This window comes from Ochotona curzoniae, unplaced genomic scaffold (genome assembly GCF_017591425.1).
Source record: "Ochotona curzoniae isolate NIBS_2020 unplaced genomic scaffold, NIBS_Ocur_1.0 contig_2294, whole genome shotgun sequence".
In the NCBI taxonomy this organism is placed as follows: Eukaryota; Metazoa; Chordata; class Mammalia; order Lagomorpha; family Ochotonidae; genus Ochotona; species Ochotona curzoniae.
Genome location: NW_024465405.1, coordinates 226,563 through 243,963, shown reverse-complemented (window position 1 = coordinate 243,963; position 17,401 = coordinate 226,563). Strand labels below are relative to the sequence as shown.

General features: G+C 48.3%; 1 protein-coding gene across 1 annotated transcript in view; it reads right to left on the bottom strand.

The window, feature by feature from the left end:
* Positions 1–17,401, bottom strand: part of CAB39 (calcium binding protein 39) — a 90,856-nt gene that overhangs the window by 9,893 nt on the left and 63,562 nt on the right. The window contains exons 4-7 of the mRNA XM_040972281.1: positions 16,144–16,262; positions 11,025–11,193; positions 1,927–1,986; positions 561–626 (exon numbers count right to left, since the gene is read on the bottom strand). Coding sequence (XP_040828215.1) covers positions 561–626; positions 1,927–1,986; positions 11,025–11,193; positions 16,144–16,262 — 414 coding nt within the window. The remainder of the gene's footprint in view (positions 1–560; positions 627–1,926; positions 1,987–11,024; positions 11,194–16,143; positions 16,263–17,401) is intronic.

Sequence of the window (17,401 nt, the reverse complement as noted above, 5' to 3'; positions counted from 1 at the left end):
CGACACTTTGGAGGGGAAGGTCTTACGGCAGAGTGGGAGACACAGTGAGGCTGGCAGACGGTCTCCACACAAGCACGAACCCCAGGAGCTCTGAGTGGCCCCTGGCAGCTCCTGGCGGCCCACGTGCTGACAGGACAGCGCAAAGCCCTTGTGAACTGTCCTGAGGGTTTTCTAGAGACTGACCAGCCAGTAAGCACCTGCTCACACACACTGTGGTCCCTGAAGCAGCCAGGGTCAACGGGGCAGTCTTGGCCTGATCGCTGGCAATCCCCGGTCTGGAGTTTCACTCTCCAGGCTGGCATTCCAAGCTCCTGATGGCCCTGGCACACAGCAGCCAGGGCTGTGCCCAGTCGGCAGTTTCATCACTAGACCTCAGTCTAGTTCATCAAGTTGAAGCTTCAGCCCCTTGGGGACCTGGCTTTCTGCAGGGCTGGGCCGCTGCCTTCTGCAGACCCTTGTCTCAGACAGGCGCACTTCAGGCCCCGCCTGCCGTCTCCCTTTTCCCAAGCCCAAACGCAAACTGTGCCAGGAGAAATCAACTACACGAAAATCTCTCATACCTTGAGTGACTGTCTCTTTGTCACATAATTTTCTGAATGAAGTAACTTCTCATATTCACTGAAAAACTAAGAGACGAGAAAAAATTATCAGGTTGTTAATAGACTGACAGATAACATGTTCAAATTCAGATATAAATGTTAAAACCATAAAGGCAATGGCTGCCCCAGCTCTTCCTTGCCATCTGATGCTCAGAGACCCCGGGATGATACTAACGACCACCTCTGTGGACAGGGTTATAAGACCATCCCCTGCCGGTGCCAGCTGAGCCTGAGACAGCACCCCACGACAGGACCTACTTCCCTCTCCTCTCCTGGTTTGAACCTCATTGCGTCAGCTCTCCTCCCTCCCTCCCTCCCTCCCTGCCTCCCTCCCTATTAACATATTTGAAAGGCAGACACAGACACAGACATGCACATTTTCCAGCTGCTGGTTCACCCCCAGACGCCCACACCAGCAGGGGTCAGGCCAGCCCCAGGCAGGAGCTCAGAAATGCTCCTGAGTAGGAGGGAATCGGCATATGGGCGCCTTCTTCCAGCCTCCACAACAACACAACCACAGGCTATGCGCACTCCCCTGAGGTTGGCAGGCCAAAGCTAGCCCTGCTGCCTGTTTTTAGGAATGATACAGCCTGACCCCAGCACAGCTTGTTGGTGTCTTTGGTACCACTGATGGTGATGCTTACAGAACCCCTGACTGATGGAAGATCCCTGTCTCCCCACAACCTCTGTAATTCTGTCTCTAAAATAAATGAATGAATGAATGAATGAATAGTTTTTTTAAAAAGGCGTGTGACTAAGTAGCCTGAGGAATGAATGCTGGTATGGCTTCAGGGTCACCTAGCCCGGCGAGGCCTCTCTGAAAACCCTCACCCTGCCCGTGGGCCGTATACTGACTGAGATCAAGGGTGGACCTTGCTGACGCTGACTCCAAGTTCTCAGCTACAGGTGCCTGGAGCCAGAGCAGTAAGGCGGTCAAGGCCTCAACCAGGTCCCTGCATGTCAGCAGCAGGGATGGGTCCTGCCCGCCACTTGGCGATGCCTCACCCTAGCACGGCTGCCCCCCACCCCACCTCTACGTGGCAACTGACAAGAAAGAAAGGAAAATAAGAAAAACCAGAGAACACATTCATGCTTTAGCCTAACTGTAGGATCATTCAACAGCAAGATGCTCTCTTTTCTTCTAAGGTAAGAAAAGATACAAAGTGGTGATGGCAAGGACAAAGCTTGGCTCCTCGGAAGCAGCACTGAGCCGCAGCATGCCGACACAGCCCAGAGCGAGAGGCGTTCTGGCAGGTGTCCGACTCGACTCACTCATTCCAGGTACGCAAAGTCTGAACTTGTTATTTCAACGTATCCACATACTTACTCTATCATAATGCTGTTCCAAAAATTCTGCACTGAGCAATTTATGTCTTGTTAGTAAATCCTAGAAAAAGAAAAGACAATACAATGTTAATAACAATAAAAAAAAAGAAAAAGAAAAGACTTTTTTTTACAGTAGTTCTCCATGTAAATTCTTTCAGAAAAGAGAATAATAAAACAACAATCCACACAATTTTAACCGATAAAAACATTAGAAATGACTATACTTAACACTGTAGCATGAACTGCACTGCAAACATTCTATACAAGAATTACTCAAATCATTAATAATTTGAAGTTACAATTTGACTGAGCACTATTTATGGACTACAGCTCTTAAAAGAAAACACAAACATGTAATACAACAGGAAAATGAAGAACAGTGCAACGGAAGTGAACACTCAGGTAAGACAGACTGTTTCTGGTGGACAAGGAAAGCCCCACAATGTACCCTGCACACACGCAGCCGCGCCCATGGCTCACTCCACGCCTTCATGGGGGCAAGAAGCATCTACCATGTGCCCGACCAAGCTGCAGATGCTGGGCCTCAGAGGCAAGGCCAGATCCTGGCTCCAAGGGCCGGGGAGGGAAGGGGGCTGGTCAAGCCCTGAGGAACAGGTGGGAGAACGGCAACACAGACTTGGTTCCTGTTTCTGTTCAAAAGTTGCCTAGGCTGCAATGAAAAGTGGGTCCTGAAACCTGCAGAGGCTGATGGCAGTGTTTCCCAAAGGCCTGCTCCCTGGTTACCTTGGTTCACCCTGCACATCTCCCCTTAGCCACCGCTCCTGCAGCGAAGCCTCCTGCTGCTCACCATCATGACAGAACTGGCCACAGCTGTGACTTCATCTGCGTGATTACTCCAGTGCCTCTGGTGTATAATCATTCAGTTCCACAGTATTAATAGTCACTGAATCCGTAGCACCTACATGCAGTCTCCCACACAGAGCAAGATCTGAGTAGAGATACCATCCACAAATAAACCATAAAACCAGGGCACACAGCTGCAAACATCACATTCTGTGATCTGCAAAGCTCCCACCCTGAGCTTTGTGGCTGTATACACTGTGGCTGAGGGCCTGGGCTGTATTTCCTCATTAGAACAGTGATGCCTGGGAAGGCCTTAGCCAATTTTATTCTAAATCCTCCTTGATTAGAAAGCTGGAAGTCTGAATGTACTCAAGATTCTAGCAAGGAGTGCTAGGTCCAGCCCCTCCCTGCCAGTGGGAAGCAGCAGCTGAAAGTAAGAAGGCAGTTTCTATTACTTGAGTGGCTGGTCCATGGGTCAGACACCTGGGAGAGAACACGTGGACCCTATGCACCAGGCATACGTGGCATCACTCACTCACTCACTCACACACCCACTCACTCACACACCCCACCCACCCACCTGGCAGCCCTTAACACGTAGCGCTGGCCTGCTTGTGGCTGCTGTCCCCCCATGTATGTGGCAAGGGCAGGGCTCAGCTGTACAGGTCACTGCTGGATCCCTAACCTTAAAGAATGGGCCTGGCACAAGACCAGCCCTGAGAGCTGGGTGCACCGATCATGCGGTTAAGTGCATTCAGGAATTCTTGTGTCGGGATCTGTGCCACACTGTCACTCCTGCTTTGGGGCTAACCTGTTTGGAGGCCAGTATGAAGAAGCATAGCCAGGGGAAGCCGCTGCTCACTGGGTTGACAGCATTTGGTGACACAGAACAACAGGGCAAGGAGAACTTAGAGACTGATTCTTAGCTGGGCTTGGATCACTCCAGGTGTAAACACGCTGTGCAATAGGTTTTCATGAACTCCAAACACTGCGCTATGGGACATGGGTATTGCACCTGTTGGGCTACTCACCCTCCCCTGAAAAGCACACTTTAAGCAGAAGCAAGAGCCTCACAGCTAGAGCACTCCAGCATTCAGTTATCATCTGGCACTCAGGAAGTGGTTACCAATCTTGGAGTCAAGGTCAATGGCTTTGAGGCAGACATGATTGCAAAGGGACACTCTAGGGTGGGGACTGCTTTGGACACTGGAATCCCACAACTTTCAGTCCAAGCAGGCAGCGGCTGAAGTCCTCGGGTCCCCACCATTCACACGGGAGACTCAGACGAGTTCCCGACTCTTGGCTACAGCCTGGCCCAGCCCTGACCACTGGAGGCACCTGAAGAGTGACTAGGAAATGCGAGATCTGTTTCTTTCCATCTATAAGAAAGGGGGGAGGGGCACCTTCCAATGCTGAAGTAGGTGGGTGTTAAGCCCAGCGCCATTTGTTCAGGGTACTTCAGGGCCTGGGGCTGAGTCATGTGTGGGGAAGGCACAACTGCTAAGAGCCAGCATGGAGAAGGCAGATCCTAAGCTGGGACAGGAGGTGGCAGGCACTTGCCCAGTGCCCCTATCTGTGTGAGAAGCACCTCAGCTTACAAGAATGCATTAAAAGCTTCAGAGAACAAAAGCAGGGAATGACCCAATGGAATAACAAATGAAGACAAAGGGGCCTGAAGTCAGCATCTGGTCAGTGGCCTGACCAGTCCACAGGCAACAGCCCAGGAGCAGACTTCCCACCTCCCTCCTCTCTGGACAACAGCCCTGGCACGGTACAAAGAAAGCAGCAGTCATCCTCCCGGGCTGGGCCCTAAATATCACATGACACAGTCCTGGCCTCCCTGAAGAAACACTGCCACCTTCAGTAAGTCATCTTCACAGCGCCCAGGAAGGGAGTGGGCAGTGTGTCCTACTCCCACACTGACCACGGCTGAGGACAAGGCAGTCAGTTCTAGACATGTGGTTCATCACCGGAGCTCTGACAGTTAGTCATTTCCAGAAACCGTAAGGACAGAAATGTGCCCAACTGTTGTCCATTTGGCGATGAACGAGCAGATGGAAGATTCTCCAACTCTGCCTTTCCAATACAGCTGCCTGCAATGCGCCCAGGAAAGCAACAGAGAATGGCCTAAATCTCTGGGCCCCTGCTGCTCGCAGAGACCTACAAGAAGCTCCTGGTTTTCGGCTTTAGCTTGGTCCAGCCCAATGCAGCCATTTTGGGGGTGAACTTGGAATGTGTTGAATCCATTTTGTAGGCCTCATTTCACATACAAACAGTGCTCGCACACCAAGTCCCTAGCAAGTGCTCTCCAGGCTGAAGACATGCAGTTCCTTCTACCACTCCTTCAAACGACAGGGTTCTGAGCACCTTCTCAAAGTCACCACTTGCCTCTGTACTGCTGCCTGCGAGGGCAGGGCCAAGTGAGACCATCAGGCAGCTCATGGCACCACCACCTCAGGGGCATGAGGCCCGAGTGGGGGCAGCACATCCTGTTTTACTGGGTGTGTTGGGAGCTTTCTTTGCTCCATAGTTAGGCTGCCTGGGGTCCAATTCTGGCTTTGCCATCTACTGCTGGACTGCGCTTGACACTCCAGGGCTTCAGCATCTCCACATAAAGGAGGGAATGACTGCCTCCTTCACAAGGCGGCCTCATGCGATACGAAGGGACCCTTCAAGCACTTACCACACTTAGTAATTACTTTGCTGAGAATTCATTAGCATTATGCTTTATTCTCATTTCATCATTTGTATAGTTGGATTCTCAAGTCAAGACCTTAGTCATTCAAGCTGTAGGCAATTGCCCAAGTTGCTTTGTGCCAAGGCAAGTGTTACACAGCTGGAAGAAAAGCAGCCAATTTTGGGCCAGACATTTTGGGCTTGGTTAATGCCAAATTTGTGTTAACTACATCGGTGTGCCAGCACAGTTTCCTATTCTTTTTCTTCTTCTTAATATGTGGGGAAGGCAGCACACTCTGGGTTGGTACCTGCCATCCCAACCCTCGGGTGGGGGTAGGCCAGTGCAGAGGGGCTGCAGATTGCCCAGGGAAGGGGATTCTAGGAACATATTATAGTGGGAGCAGCTGAGGGCATGTTTGACAAGTGAGGAAAGACTTTCTAGGGGCTTTCATGGACCAGGTCACTGCACCCACAGGGAGCTAAGATGGAGCCCATGCAAGAGCTGGGGTTGGGAGGCAAGGCTGGCTGGGCTAGGCCACAGTATCTGACTGTTGGAGCAGGAGGTGGGTCACATCAGGCTGGGCTGCGCCATTCACCAGAATATGAGATTGGGGGCAGACTTTGTAGACTTGTGGGCTTGTCTCTGTGAGATTGCAGCATATAGCTGGAGGTGGTAACAGGCTGGGCCAAACTGGACAGAGGAACTTATCTGACACTTGTGAGAGCAGGGCCTGGGAGGAAGCCAGGTTGGGCCAAGCTGCAGCACTTGCCAGCACACATAAAGGCCATGTCTGAGGGTAGATCATGCCAAGCAGAGCTGTGAAATCTGCTGTCATGTGTGAGACCCAGGGCTGGGTGTGAGCCTGGAAGGGGAACTTCATGAGTGTGAGAGCTGGGGCTGGGAGCAGGCCATGCCAGACTGGGCTGCAGCACCCATCAGCATGTGTGGGTTGGATCTGGACCATGGCCAGTCCACAACACACACTGGCAAGAGTAAGAGCCAGGCCAGGTTGGATTGCAACGCCCATCAGTTCACATGAGGACTGAGAGTGGGCCACAGCACCCCTTGCCATATACAAGACCTGAGGTTGGGAGAAGGCATGGTAGGGAAACTTTCTGGATTCCCTTGCACTCACTAGCACACATGAGTCAGAATGGGTGTGGGCCAACTGGGCTGGGCTGTAGCATCCACAGGGAAGTGCCAGGACTGGATATGAGTCATGTCAGGCTGGACCACAGAAGCCCCTGGCAGATGCAAGAGCTGGGGATGGGAGTGGGCCTGATAGGGGAACAATGGGCACTCTCCCACTGGTGAGCATGAGAGCAAGGACTGGAGGTGGGCCAGGCTGGTCAAGCACCCACTGGCATACATGTGGGCTGTGTTTGGCTGAGCAAAGCTGCAGTATCCATGGGTATGGGGCAGACTGGACTGGGCCACAAAACGTGTTGGCATATGCAAAAACTGAGGCTGTGGGTAAGCTGATGGGGGTTACTGTTTTGGGTGAGGCTATAGTACCCACCAGTTCAAGTGAGATGGGGCTAAGGGTAGAAATGCCCATGCAGCTGTATTAACCACAGTATGTACATTGGCTGGTGCAGCCAACACACTGACCTTGACTCTGCACTGGCTGGTGCAGACAGGAGTCAAGTCTGAGGTCACCTCGGTGAGGTTTCTTGGGGGATTCCCCAACTAGTTGGTTGAACTCAAAACCTGACCACAGGGAAAAGCACAACATATGTCGTCTCACCTTGGAATGCAAGGATTGGGGCTGGCCCTCCTCAGTCGCTGATGCCTGTGCAGTGGACAGCCTGTCCAGATGTGCCCAGGGGAACATGACAGCCAGCTCATCTAGGCCAGCAGAGGATGTTAAACGCCTTGTCAGAGGATGCAAAGTAGAACAGGTTGGACAACTGTCCTGGCCAAGTTTTGCAATATGTTCCTGGTCCTATGGATACACTAAAGTGGACTCTGTCAGCCAACCGACCTTGGAAAGATTTCTCAACTCTGGTGCAACACAGCTGATGACGTTTTTAAGCTATCAAAACCACTCGAGTATCACCCTTGGAACACTCTCCCTATTGAGCTTTGTAAGGTATCATTGAGTGACTGTTCCCCACCCCAGGTGCTAATGTAGTCTGAAAGCAAGGAGTGACTCTCTCTCCTTCCCTCGCTACAGATATAAAGCAAAACAAAAAAACCCAAACCCTGAGACATTTGTCTCACCCACCTTCTTCCATGCCTGGACCCTCCCCACCCTAATCAGAGACCCACATGAGTGTGCACCCTTTTCAACTATGTAAAAATGATTGATTGATTTTTTAAAAGGGTATCAGTCACATAGCTTAACTCCCTTCTGTTACATTCTGGCCTCTCTGTGTCTTGTCAGGCATGATTAACACAACAGTTCAGCCAGGCTGGGTGGGACAAAGCCCAGGTGGTGGCAATGCATATGTCAACAGCAGCTGACACCCGATGAACCGTGAACCACTATACTGAAACTCCATCTAGCTCACTTTAAAAACCCACGAACAAACAAACAAACAAATATAAGACTGTTTCTGTGAGAATAACTGTAGTCATTAGGTATCTAGCAAATGCTCCTTGTCCTGAAGGAGTCATGCCAGCAGCTCCCCACTGCTGCCCACCGACGGCGTGAAGGCACAGAGCTCGGACTTACAGAGGGACAGGTGGGGGGAGTCCCTTCAGCAGGAGATCAGGTCTGCAGCCAGCTGGCCACACCCTAAGCCATCTTGGCCTGCTTGTACCTGTTCGATTAGGATGACTTAACTCTTAGGGAATCCATGCTAGCTGTGGTACATGGTTCCCTTTCAAAATGCTCAGAAGCTACCTCTACAGAAGCACTTTCTAGAACCTTACACAGGTGTAACATTATCAAGCTTCAAGCTCCATTGGTCTCTAGGGAATCCAACATCTAACTTCTATTATTCTAGAAATTGGAAATACATTTGTTGGCCTTCTAAAGACCCACTCCATACTCAAGCTCTCCGAAATAATAAATAAATAATACATAAAGAAAAAGAAAACAAATTCTTGGCCATCTGGTTTACTATCTCAGTGTCCGTTCATTGAAGCTGTGACCTCCTCAGGCCCCAGCAGGCACTTTGCATCCACGGCTATGGACAAGTTGCGTTTGCATGAGGCTTTTCTTGTGCGGAGCTCACCCCACATTCAGCAGATGGCAGGAGGCACGGGGCAGCAGCTGGCATCTATCTGCTGAGGTGACAAGGGCAGGCTTTTGCCTCTCCATAGAACTGTCAAGGCTGCAGGCCTACACTTGTTTCCCAGAGGGCTCTCTCTTCAGGGGCCTCTTTAAGGAGTGCTCCCTTTCTGTGTGTGATGGGCACATGTGAGACACCGCATCTGAGCCGGCTCAATGTCTCTTCTGGCACTCATGCTTGGGACCCTACGTGGACTTTCAAAATGCGTCCAGGCCTTCCCTCTGATGACCACAAACAGGTTGCATCACCACACTTTTCCTCTTGGTGTGGATCAGTGGAAAGAAGCAATGAGCAAACCAATTGAGACTGTCAGATATTGCAAATCACGTGATGGGTGTGAGGTCAACACGCCTCCCCGAGGAGTCAGTCTGGCCACGTGTGCCAGGAGTATGCCGACATCCTCCACAGGGCAGGGAGCTTGCTCCTGCTACTGCTTCTCCAACCTCTTCTCTCAGCCTCCCGTACCTAGTGTTGTCACTTGTGGGTCCCGGCTGTCCTTCCATGCAGGCAATCTGTCCTTGACACATGGTGCCACTCCCTCCCCAGGGCATACTTCCATTCAGGGATTCTAATCATGAGCCCCAGAACACTAACTGCAGGAACATCTAAGACATTAGTGACCACTCTGCAGTGTAATCCCAAATTCAAGAAATTCTGTTTTGTGCATGGACATGAACGTCCGAGGGCCTCTGAAACCCTGCTGACCGGATCTGGACATCTCACACAGTAGGTGACTTGACTCTCATTCAGGTGAGGCCCAAGCGACCCAGCCCCAGCCCTCCTTCATCCTCCCCGGTCACGGGCGTTGCACTCCCGGACCACACGCCCGTTATCTCCTGTAAGACACTGCTCACTGCCCACGCCTCCTGAGCAGGCAGACTACTACACACACTTCGTTAAAATGGTTCTGAATATTCACTTACACATTTTATGGAAGGAAATGCAATATACAAAGGCTTGTCCTGTCAGAAAATAAAGATTATTGCTTATTTATATACCTTGAGCTACATGACACTCACGTAAGTCTTTGTGTTGTACAGTGGCATCAAATGACACATGAGGTGAGGCATAAGAGGGGGGGAAGTACATAATAATTTGAGCTGTATTTACTTTTATTCTTGCCCTTGCTCTGTACTGTTGTATTAACTTGTATTCCATCCTTGCACTGCATTTAACAGGCAGGTGCTGGTATGAGCAGGGATGGCAGGCAGGGATAGCAGAGCGGAGTCAAATCCACTGCTCCCACAGGTCTGTCCAGTATGGGTGGGTCTGTCTTTAGTGTGGTTCTAAGATTTGCTAATATGGGGCCCAGAGTGATAGTGTAGTGGTTAAGGTCCTCGCCTTGCACGCGCTGGGATCCCATATGATTGCCAGTTCTGATCCTGGAGGCCCACTTCCCATCCAACTCCCTGCTTGTTGCCTGGGAAAGCAGTCGAGGACGGCCTGCACCCACGTGGGAGACCTGGAAGAGCACCTGGCTCATGGCTTCAGACTGGCTCAGCTCCAGCTGTTGAGGTTACTTGGGGAGTAAACCACTGGACGGAAGATCTTCCTCTCTGTCTCTCCTCCTCTCTGTATATCCGCCATTTGAATAAAAATAAATCAATCTTTAAAAAAAAAAAAAGATTTGCTAACATGTACATCCCAAATTAATAAGGCCCCTGAAGAGAAGGCAGTTCTGGCTTCTGGTGTTTAACCAGAAAAGGTGATACAAAATGTTCCAACAGAGAACAAAGCCCAGGGTTTGGTGTTCTGTATGGCATACACCGTATCTTATATGCAGTGTAATAGAAAAATGTAATGTTGGCCATGTGAGACCATTGTCTTTTAGAAATACGTTAGAATCCAACTTTCCCGTTCTTTTTAAACTATGACCCTACTGCACAGACCTAAATAAATCACAATGAAAATACAGTATCTTCGGCCAGGTGCGATGGCCTAGCGGTTAAAGTCCTCGCCTTGAACGCACCAGGATCCCATATAGGTGCCGGTTCTAATTCCGGCAGCCCTGCTTCCCGTCCAGCTCCCTGCTTGTGGCCTGGGAAAGCAGTCGAGGACGGCCCAAAGCCTTGGGACCCTGCACCCGCATGGGAGACCTGGAAAGAAGTTCTTGGCTCCTGGCTTTCAATCGGCTCACCAACCATTGTGGTTACCTGGGGAGTGAATCACTGGATGGAAAATCTTCCTCTCTATCTCTCCTCCTCTCAGTATATCTGACTTTGTAATAAAAATAAATCTTACAAAAAAGAGAAAGAAAATACAGTATCTTCTCTTTCCCCACTAGAGGGCAGTGGTGCACAGACAAGGAGGTGGAAAAAGAAAAACTTGCACATCTGTTCATGTGACACAGCACATCTAGAGCTCTGCAGTTTTTGTTACCTTGAATGTGGCAAATGCATCCGAAGCTATGTCAAATGTTGACATTTCGACATATCTGAAGAAATCGTAAAACTGTTCAGACCACAAAATGATTTTTGCAAGCGGTTCGTGTCTGATGCATTCTCTTAGCATTATCCCACAGTTCAGAGCTATTTCTGGAGATTCATACCTGCAAAAACAAAAGAGAAAAACCCAAACATAATTTCTCCTTTAAAACCTCAACACGAGCAGCTCAAACTTTCCAAGTTGGAGGTATCAGACCACAGCAAGCTACAGGGCAGCTCCCCAGACTCTCAGTAGGCTTCCCCCGAGTGCACGCGTGGTGCGTGGAGCCACAGCTTCCAGCCCTGGGAAAGTCACAGGGCTGTCATGTGACTACAGGACTGTTACCAAAGCCAAAACTGGGGTGGAAAGCAGTACTTCAGGTCCCTTCACTTCACATAGGGGTTAGCTGCACATGGTGCCTTCAACACTGAGACAAATCGAAAGCTGAATCAAACAACAGAAAGCAATACTCAGAAATCCACGGTATTTAACTTAATTAGGTCTACCAAATATTCAGCACATATACTGCCACTTTAGGTACTTTAAGGTTTGAGGTATGACAAACTCCGGATTCGGTCCTCAGGCTGCACTAAGTGCCGCTGGCCAGCAGAGTCACCAAGCCCACAGCGAGTGGACCGGGGCTCTGCCACTTGCCTCGACCTGCTCCCTGCACTCAGCCTTCCCTGCCCAAGCTCAGCATTTCTCACCTCTTTCCTCCCCAGGCTTGGACAGCAAACCTCAGACCCCAGCAGGCAGGCTGCTCCTTTCAGAAATGCACCAAGTCCAGGCGACCCTGCTCAAAGCCCTGGCTGTCTTTACGCCCACTTCCTTTCAAGCCGCATACATTTTTCATGCAGTATTTTCCTTAAGTCTAAGGAAATACAGCAAACAGGCCTCTTGGCTAAAACAAGCACTCTTCTGCTAATATAAATTCTCTCCCGTGTCTGGACAGTGCCTATCTGCAGCTGTCTCTTAAAAAAAAAAAAAAAGAAAAAGAAAGGAAAACCTCAGCCCGTTCTCCTCCCTGTCTGACGGTCTGTGTCTCTGGCCTAGCTTAGTCTTTACTGTCACCTCCACCAGGCGGTGAGCACCCGTGAGGCGGTGAGCACCCGTGCAGTCCCTACACTCCCCTGTGCCACTGCCCCTCCACCCACAAACCTGCTCAGAGTCAGGCATTTGCTCTTTACAGGGCACAGAGCAAATCCCACTCTTCTCAACAAAATAACCTTCCAACTGCCCAGCTTCCTTGCTTATAGAATTTAGCACCATTTTTTTTTTTTTTGACACTCAGATCTTACCTGAGCAGAAATCTGTGGTGGTGGAAACAGCCTACACCTGCACTTCCCATTCCAGTAAGCACTAGCCAGCCATGTGAACTTAACTACTGAGACCTTGAAATGTGACCCTTGCTATTAAGAGACTGAATTTAAATATTATTTAACGTAAATTAATTTAAAACTAATTGCACATGATTAGTAGTTGTTTTATGAGCATGGTTTTAAACTCTTCCTTCTCATTGTCACGGCTTAATACCAGACCTTTGTAATGTTTCTTTGAAACATCTTGGTTTCACTTCCATGTATCCACTCCCAATGCCACAGTACCTTACTCCTGGAAATTTGCGAATGCATCCCAACCAACACCTTTGTTTGTTCAAGTTCTCTTTTAACAAACATACCAACTCCTAAGTATACCAACAGTATGCCCAGTTGAGAAGCTTAAAATTATTTCTTGCTAACCAAATAAGGACAAATATCTGGGCTTACTACCCGGTCCACCCCTTTGTGCTTCTGCCAGGACCACCAGGCTATGAAGCTCTCAGATAATCTCCTTGTGGTCACCTCCTGCCACGGCCACTGCCGCTCCTCTGCCTCTGCTCCTGAGGGCACGCTGGCAGGAAGCCTCTTCTCTTTCTTCTGTCTATACACACTCCCACCTTAGGGCCCGCTCCCTGGACCTGCCTGGGCTTTATTCACTCATCTACATTTAGCCTCTGACATCTTCGAGCAGTCATTTCGTATCTGGTTAGTTTTATCCTTCTGTTGCACTAAACTTCCATAGCTTTTTACCAGGATCACACAACACTCTTCTGTACGATGGTGGCATGGCAGCTGGCATGCTAACTTGCTCTGGCCAATCAGAACGCCTGTCCCCAAGCTGGCTGACTGCACACTTCATCCTTCTGATCTTCAAGAGGCAGGAGGGGAAGGACAAGGGTACAAGAGTTTGGTCTAACAAGTTGGGCAGGTATTGACGGAGGTTTGTCAGGCTTGTTGAAATGATTAAACCATAAACCAGTGAGTACAAAGCAAACAGTTCTGCTGTACAACCTGTTAGCACTACAGCGGAGAGTGTATTAACATGTAAACTGCCAGCAACAAGACCTGGTTGCAGAACAACACTGGCAGCCAGAGTCCAGACTGTGACGAGTGGTGTACTGCCCCAAAGTCCTGAGCATTAAGGTACCTTTGTTGGTCTCAGAAGATGATCACACTTGTATGGAGGTGGTCTAAAGTCATGAATCTACAAAAGTACAAACATCTTAAACAGGGCAAGGGTGCCTTGAAGAAATGGCTGTTTCCAGGTCTGGCAGGAGCTGTGCACATGCTTCCAGACTTGTGGGGCCTGCTGAAAAGCACACAGAGCAAACGGCAAGAGGCGCCAAGGGCCCGAGCCGGGGTAATCTGGACATAGGAAGTAAAGACTGCAAGGCACCGAGACTTGCCAGATACCTTAGTCCTCGGACAACAAAACCTGCATGTGCACCAACGCTTAAAAGACTTCAGTGTATATCTAAGGAAGTGGTCAGGATACCAAACGATGATACTAAAAACATAATACCTGTCTTGCAGATAGTATTTTGGGATAACTAGGCCATCAATAAGGAAATGCTTTTCCCTAGAAGAACACATTTAACTATATGGACAAGGAACAGATCAGGAAAATGCCACTTGAATCTAGGCAACAACCTTTAGAAGCCACGAAAGCCATGAGGCAAAAGGCTGATGGAGAACTTTAGGCTGGGCAGATTACAGATACCACCACCAGTATCTGCTGGGCAATCCCAATGGCACTAGCAGGACAAACAGTGCCACTCAACAGGAAGTACATGCATCACCCATAGAGAAGAACTCGTGTCACCAAAGGGATTGTGACTCTTACCAAACCATCAACTTACAGTGGGGCAAGTTAGCTAAAGCCACAGAAATATAAATCTAAACTATGTGATTTTTGTACAAAAGAAACGACTCGGTTAAGCAAATTAATGGCATCTTTTTAAAAAGGAATCATTATAAATTAAAAGAGAGCTAAAAGTTATGTCAACTAAATTCAGTTTATGGACCGTGTTTGGAACCTGATTTAAAACAAACTAACTGTAAAATGACATTTTTGTGAAAACCAGGGAATCAGGCATTAGGTGTGAGGTTTGTAAACAGTGCCGTGGCTATGTCGTGTGGCTATGTGATGTCGTGTTGGCACGCTACACCATGGCATGCGTGCAGTGCCACGCTATATGTGCTATGCTGTGCTGTGTGTTATGTGCTGGGTTGTTTACTAAGTGATACCGCATGTGAGCAGGAGGCAAGGAAGAGGAAGCCCGAATGGGGGCGCACTAGTACTATCTGGTTGCAGAGTGTGGGGGGCTAGCCTGTTAAGGTATTATTTCATCCAGCGGCACACGCAGTTCCCTCAGCAAAGGGTGGGATGGATTCTGGTGGATCCCAACACGAGTCCCTTTCTCTTGCTTCTCCTTTCCCTTGGCTAAGGTTTCCACTTTAACCAGTTTAGAGGAGAGCTTTAAATTTGAAATTGCACCTCTAAATCCCTTTTAAGTTACTCAATGTTTAACAACATTCATGACATACCCTTGGCTATTCTGAAATGAAAACACAGGGAGAGTTAACCAGTTATTTATGGATTTTAACAATCACTAGTTTCTATGGAAAAGGAAATAAAAAATACACAAAGGCATCTGGAAGCAGCTCTAACATCAAAATTTCAGGCTACTCACTACATGTTTACACTCTCAGCTCTAGATTGATAAAAACACAAAATCAGAAGCCAAAAGTTCTGTATGGCGACATCTGAAGAAGCAACAGGGATGGTCAGAAATAGAAAGAAGGAAACAGAATGCTGGCATGCAATACACACACTGACTCATGCTTTGTCTAAACAAGTTTGAACTTGGGGGAAGTGTTAAACCAGAGATATGAATCAGTGAGGCAAGCTAGAAAGCTGGGCTAGGATAGCAAGCTGCTTCACGCCACCAGTCATGTCAGTAACACGCCTGCCCGCCCAGTGAACAGACAGCACCAGACCCGGACAAACACATGTACTTCATCGGGGGGCTGGCAAGCATGCCCAGGGCCAAACAACGGGAGGGACCTTGCTAGGCAGAGCTGGAACCTCGGTACTCAAGGAGAAGGGAATTTGTGCTTTTTGCTTTTTAAAAAAGTTTCAGTTTTTAGGAATTTGGGGGTGTGTTTGCTTTCTGAAGCTGAGAGTCTAACTAAACACAAATGCCTGCTTAGTGCTGCAGTAATTCCCAGGAGATGCACTGTTACTCCCTAAAGCACACGGGTTAGTGAGAGGACACAGGCAAGAACTAAAGACACTACATCACAAACACGCCCTGTGGGAAGAGTGAAGCCCCACAGCACCCACGTCCCCCTGACAAGGCAGCTTCCCAGCCATGCCAGGTGCCCAGCACACCCAAGGGGAGGAGTGCTCAATGCCAACCTGTGTTTCAATGGAATCCAACTTTCTTCATCTCAGAAAGCAAAAAGACAACCACAGAAAGCTCATCTTTTACTTTGGACATGTCGGATTTATGAACTTGAAGTCTCACTAGTCACTGAATTTTATACTCCCATGTTTAGGGGGGGTATTGTCAAACTAGGTGTAGCACGCAGATTGACTTGTACAGAGGGAAATATGTCCAAGACCCGTGGAGAACGAGCTGACTAAACTGCAGAGAACATGCTTCCCACAGTCACCATCCTGCTTTCTCCCGAGGTGAAGCTTCCTTTTTTATTTTCAACTAAGAATATAAATTTTATTATGTTGTACATACCCTTTCAATAACATGAACAAAATATTCTGTTGGGTGCAGATGTATTCAACAGTAGGAGTTCTTGTGCCAATTTGTCTTCTGAGAATATTGTTGAAAATTTGAGCCACGTCTTTTTTGCCCTATTAGGAATACAATCATTAAAATATTTACCTGACTAAACATTAAAATGCCCATCCACCCTCCCAAATAAACTCAAATAGACACTATGTATTCATATGACTGAATATCTGAATTAAAATATATTAATATATCTTCTTATTTTATTGTTTCATTTTGAATCCCAGATTCCAAGTTTTCACGGTATACTGTTTTTAACATGAGCAATGTGTTGGCACTGAAACCTCACTACATTCCACATACCATTTCGATCATTTCTAACCCCCGGAATCAGGATGACTTAGAGATGAAGAGCCAAACTGCTTCCAACCTGCAGGGACCTAATCCCACCCAACTGGGCAGCAGCTGCAGAAGGAATGCCTGCGTTGTGCGCAGCTTACACATTTTCCTTTCACGGGGATGGAGGAGGGACACTTCTCTGTCAGTATACTCAAAATGAAATAATCGTGTAAGAAACATAACATCAAATAGACATATCCCCTGTTAAATAAGATCCACTTAGAAAAGACAGTACAGATTTAAAAAGCGTAGTAGTGCAGAGATCAAAACCTATAATTATGACACCATTGTACAAAACAAATAGATATTTATCATCATCTTGTGAACTTTACAATCAGAAAGCTACACCAGAAATTCACAAAAGGAGAACTGCAGCCCAAAAAGGGTTTCAGGACAGCCACTTGTTCCAAGGCCGACAAACCCATGGGTGAGTGTGTGAAACACTAGCTTTCCCAGGCCCTATCAAGTACACACAGGGAATATCCTGGGGTCTGTGCGAGCTAAGGGGCAGCAACAGCGATCTCTAGGAATCAACTGATGTCCCTAAAGTCCTAAATGAATATCCAATTCTGTGTCCAGGTTGAGGAGTGGGATAAGTGGAGACAAAGAAGGAACTAGATGTTCCAGTGCATCTCCAACAATAAAAATGATTGTTGCTGGAATTTGGTACATCATTAAAAATACACGAGATCAGCTAAACAAATGGAAATGCCTTAGCTCTTTGCTCTACTGTGAGAAAGACATTTTTATAGTTTTATTATCCATATTACATTCACATAATCTTAACACCAATACCTCTCATCCTCCTCCAGCATTTAATTTGACTTTGTCCCTGCAGATTCTCCCTTGGAACAAACCCATC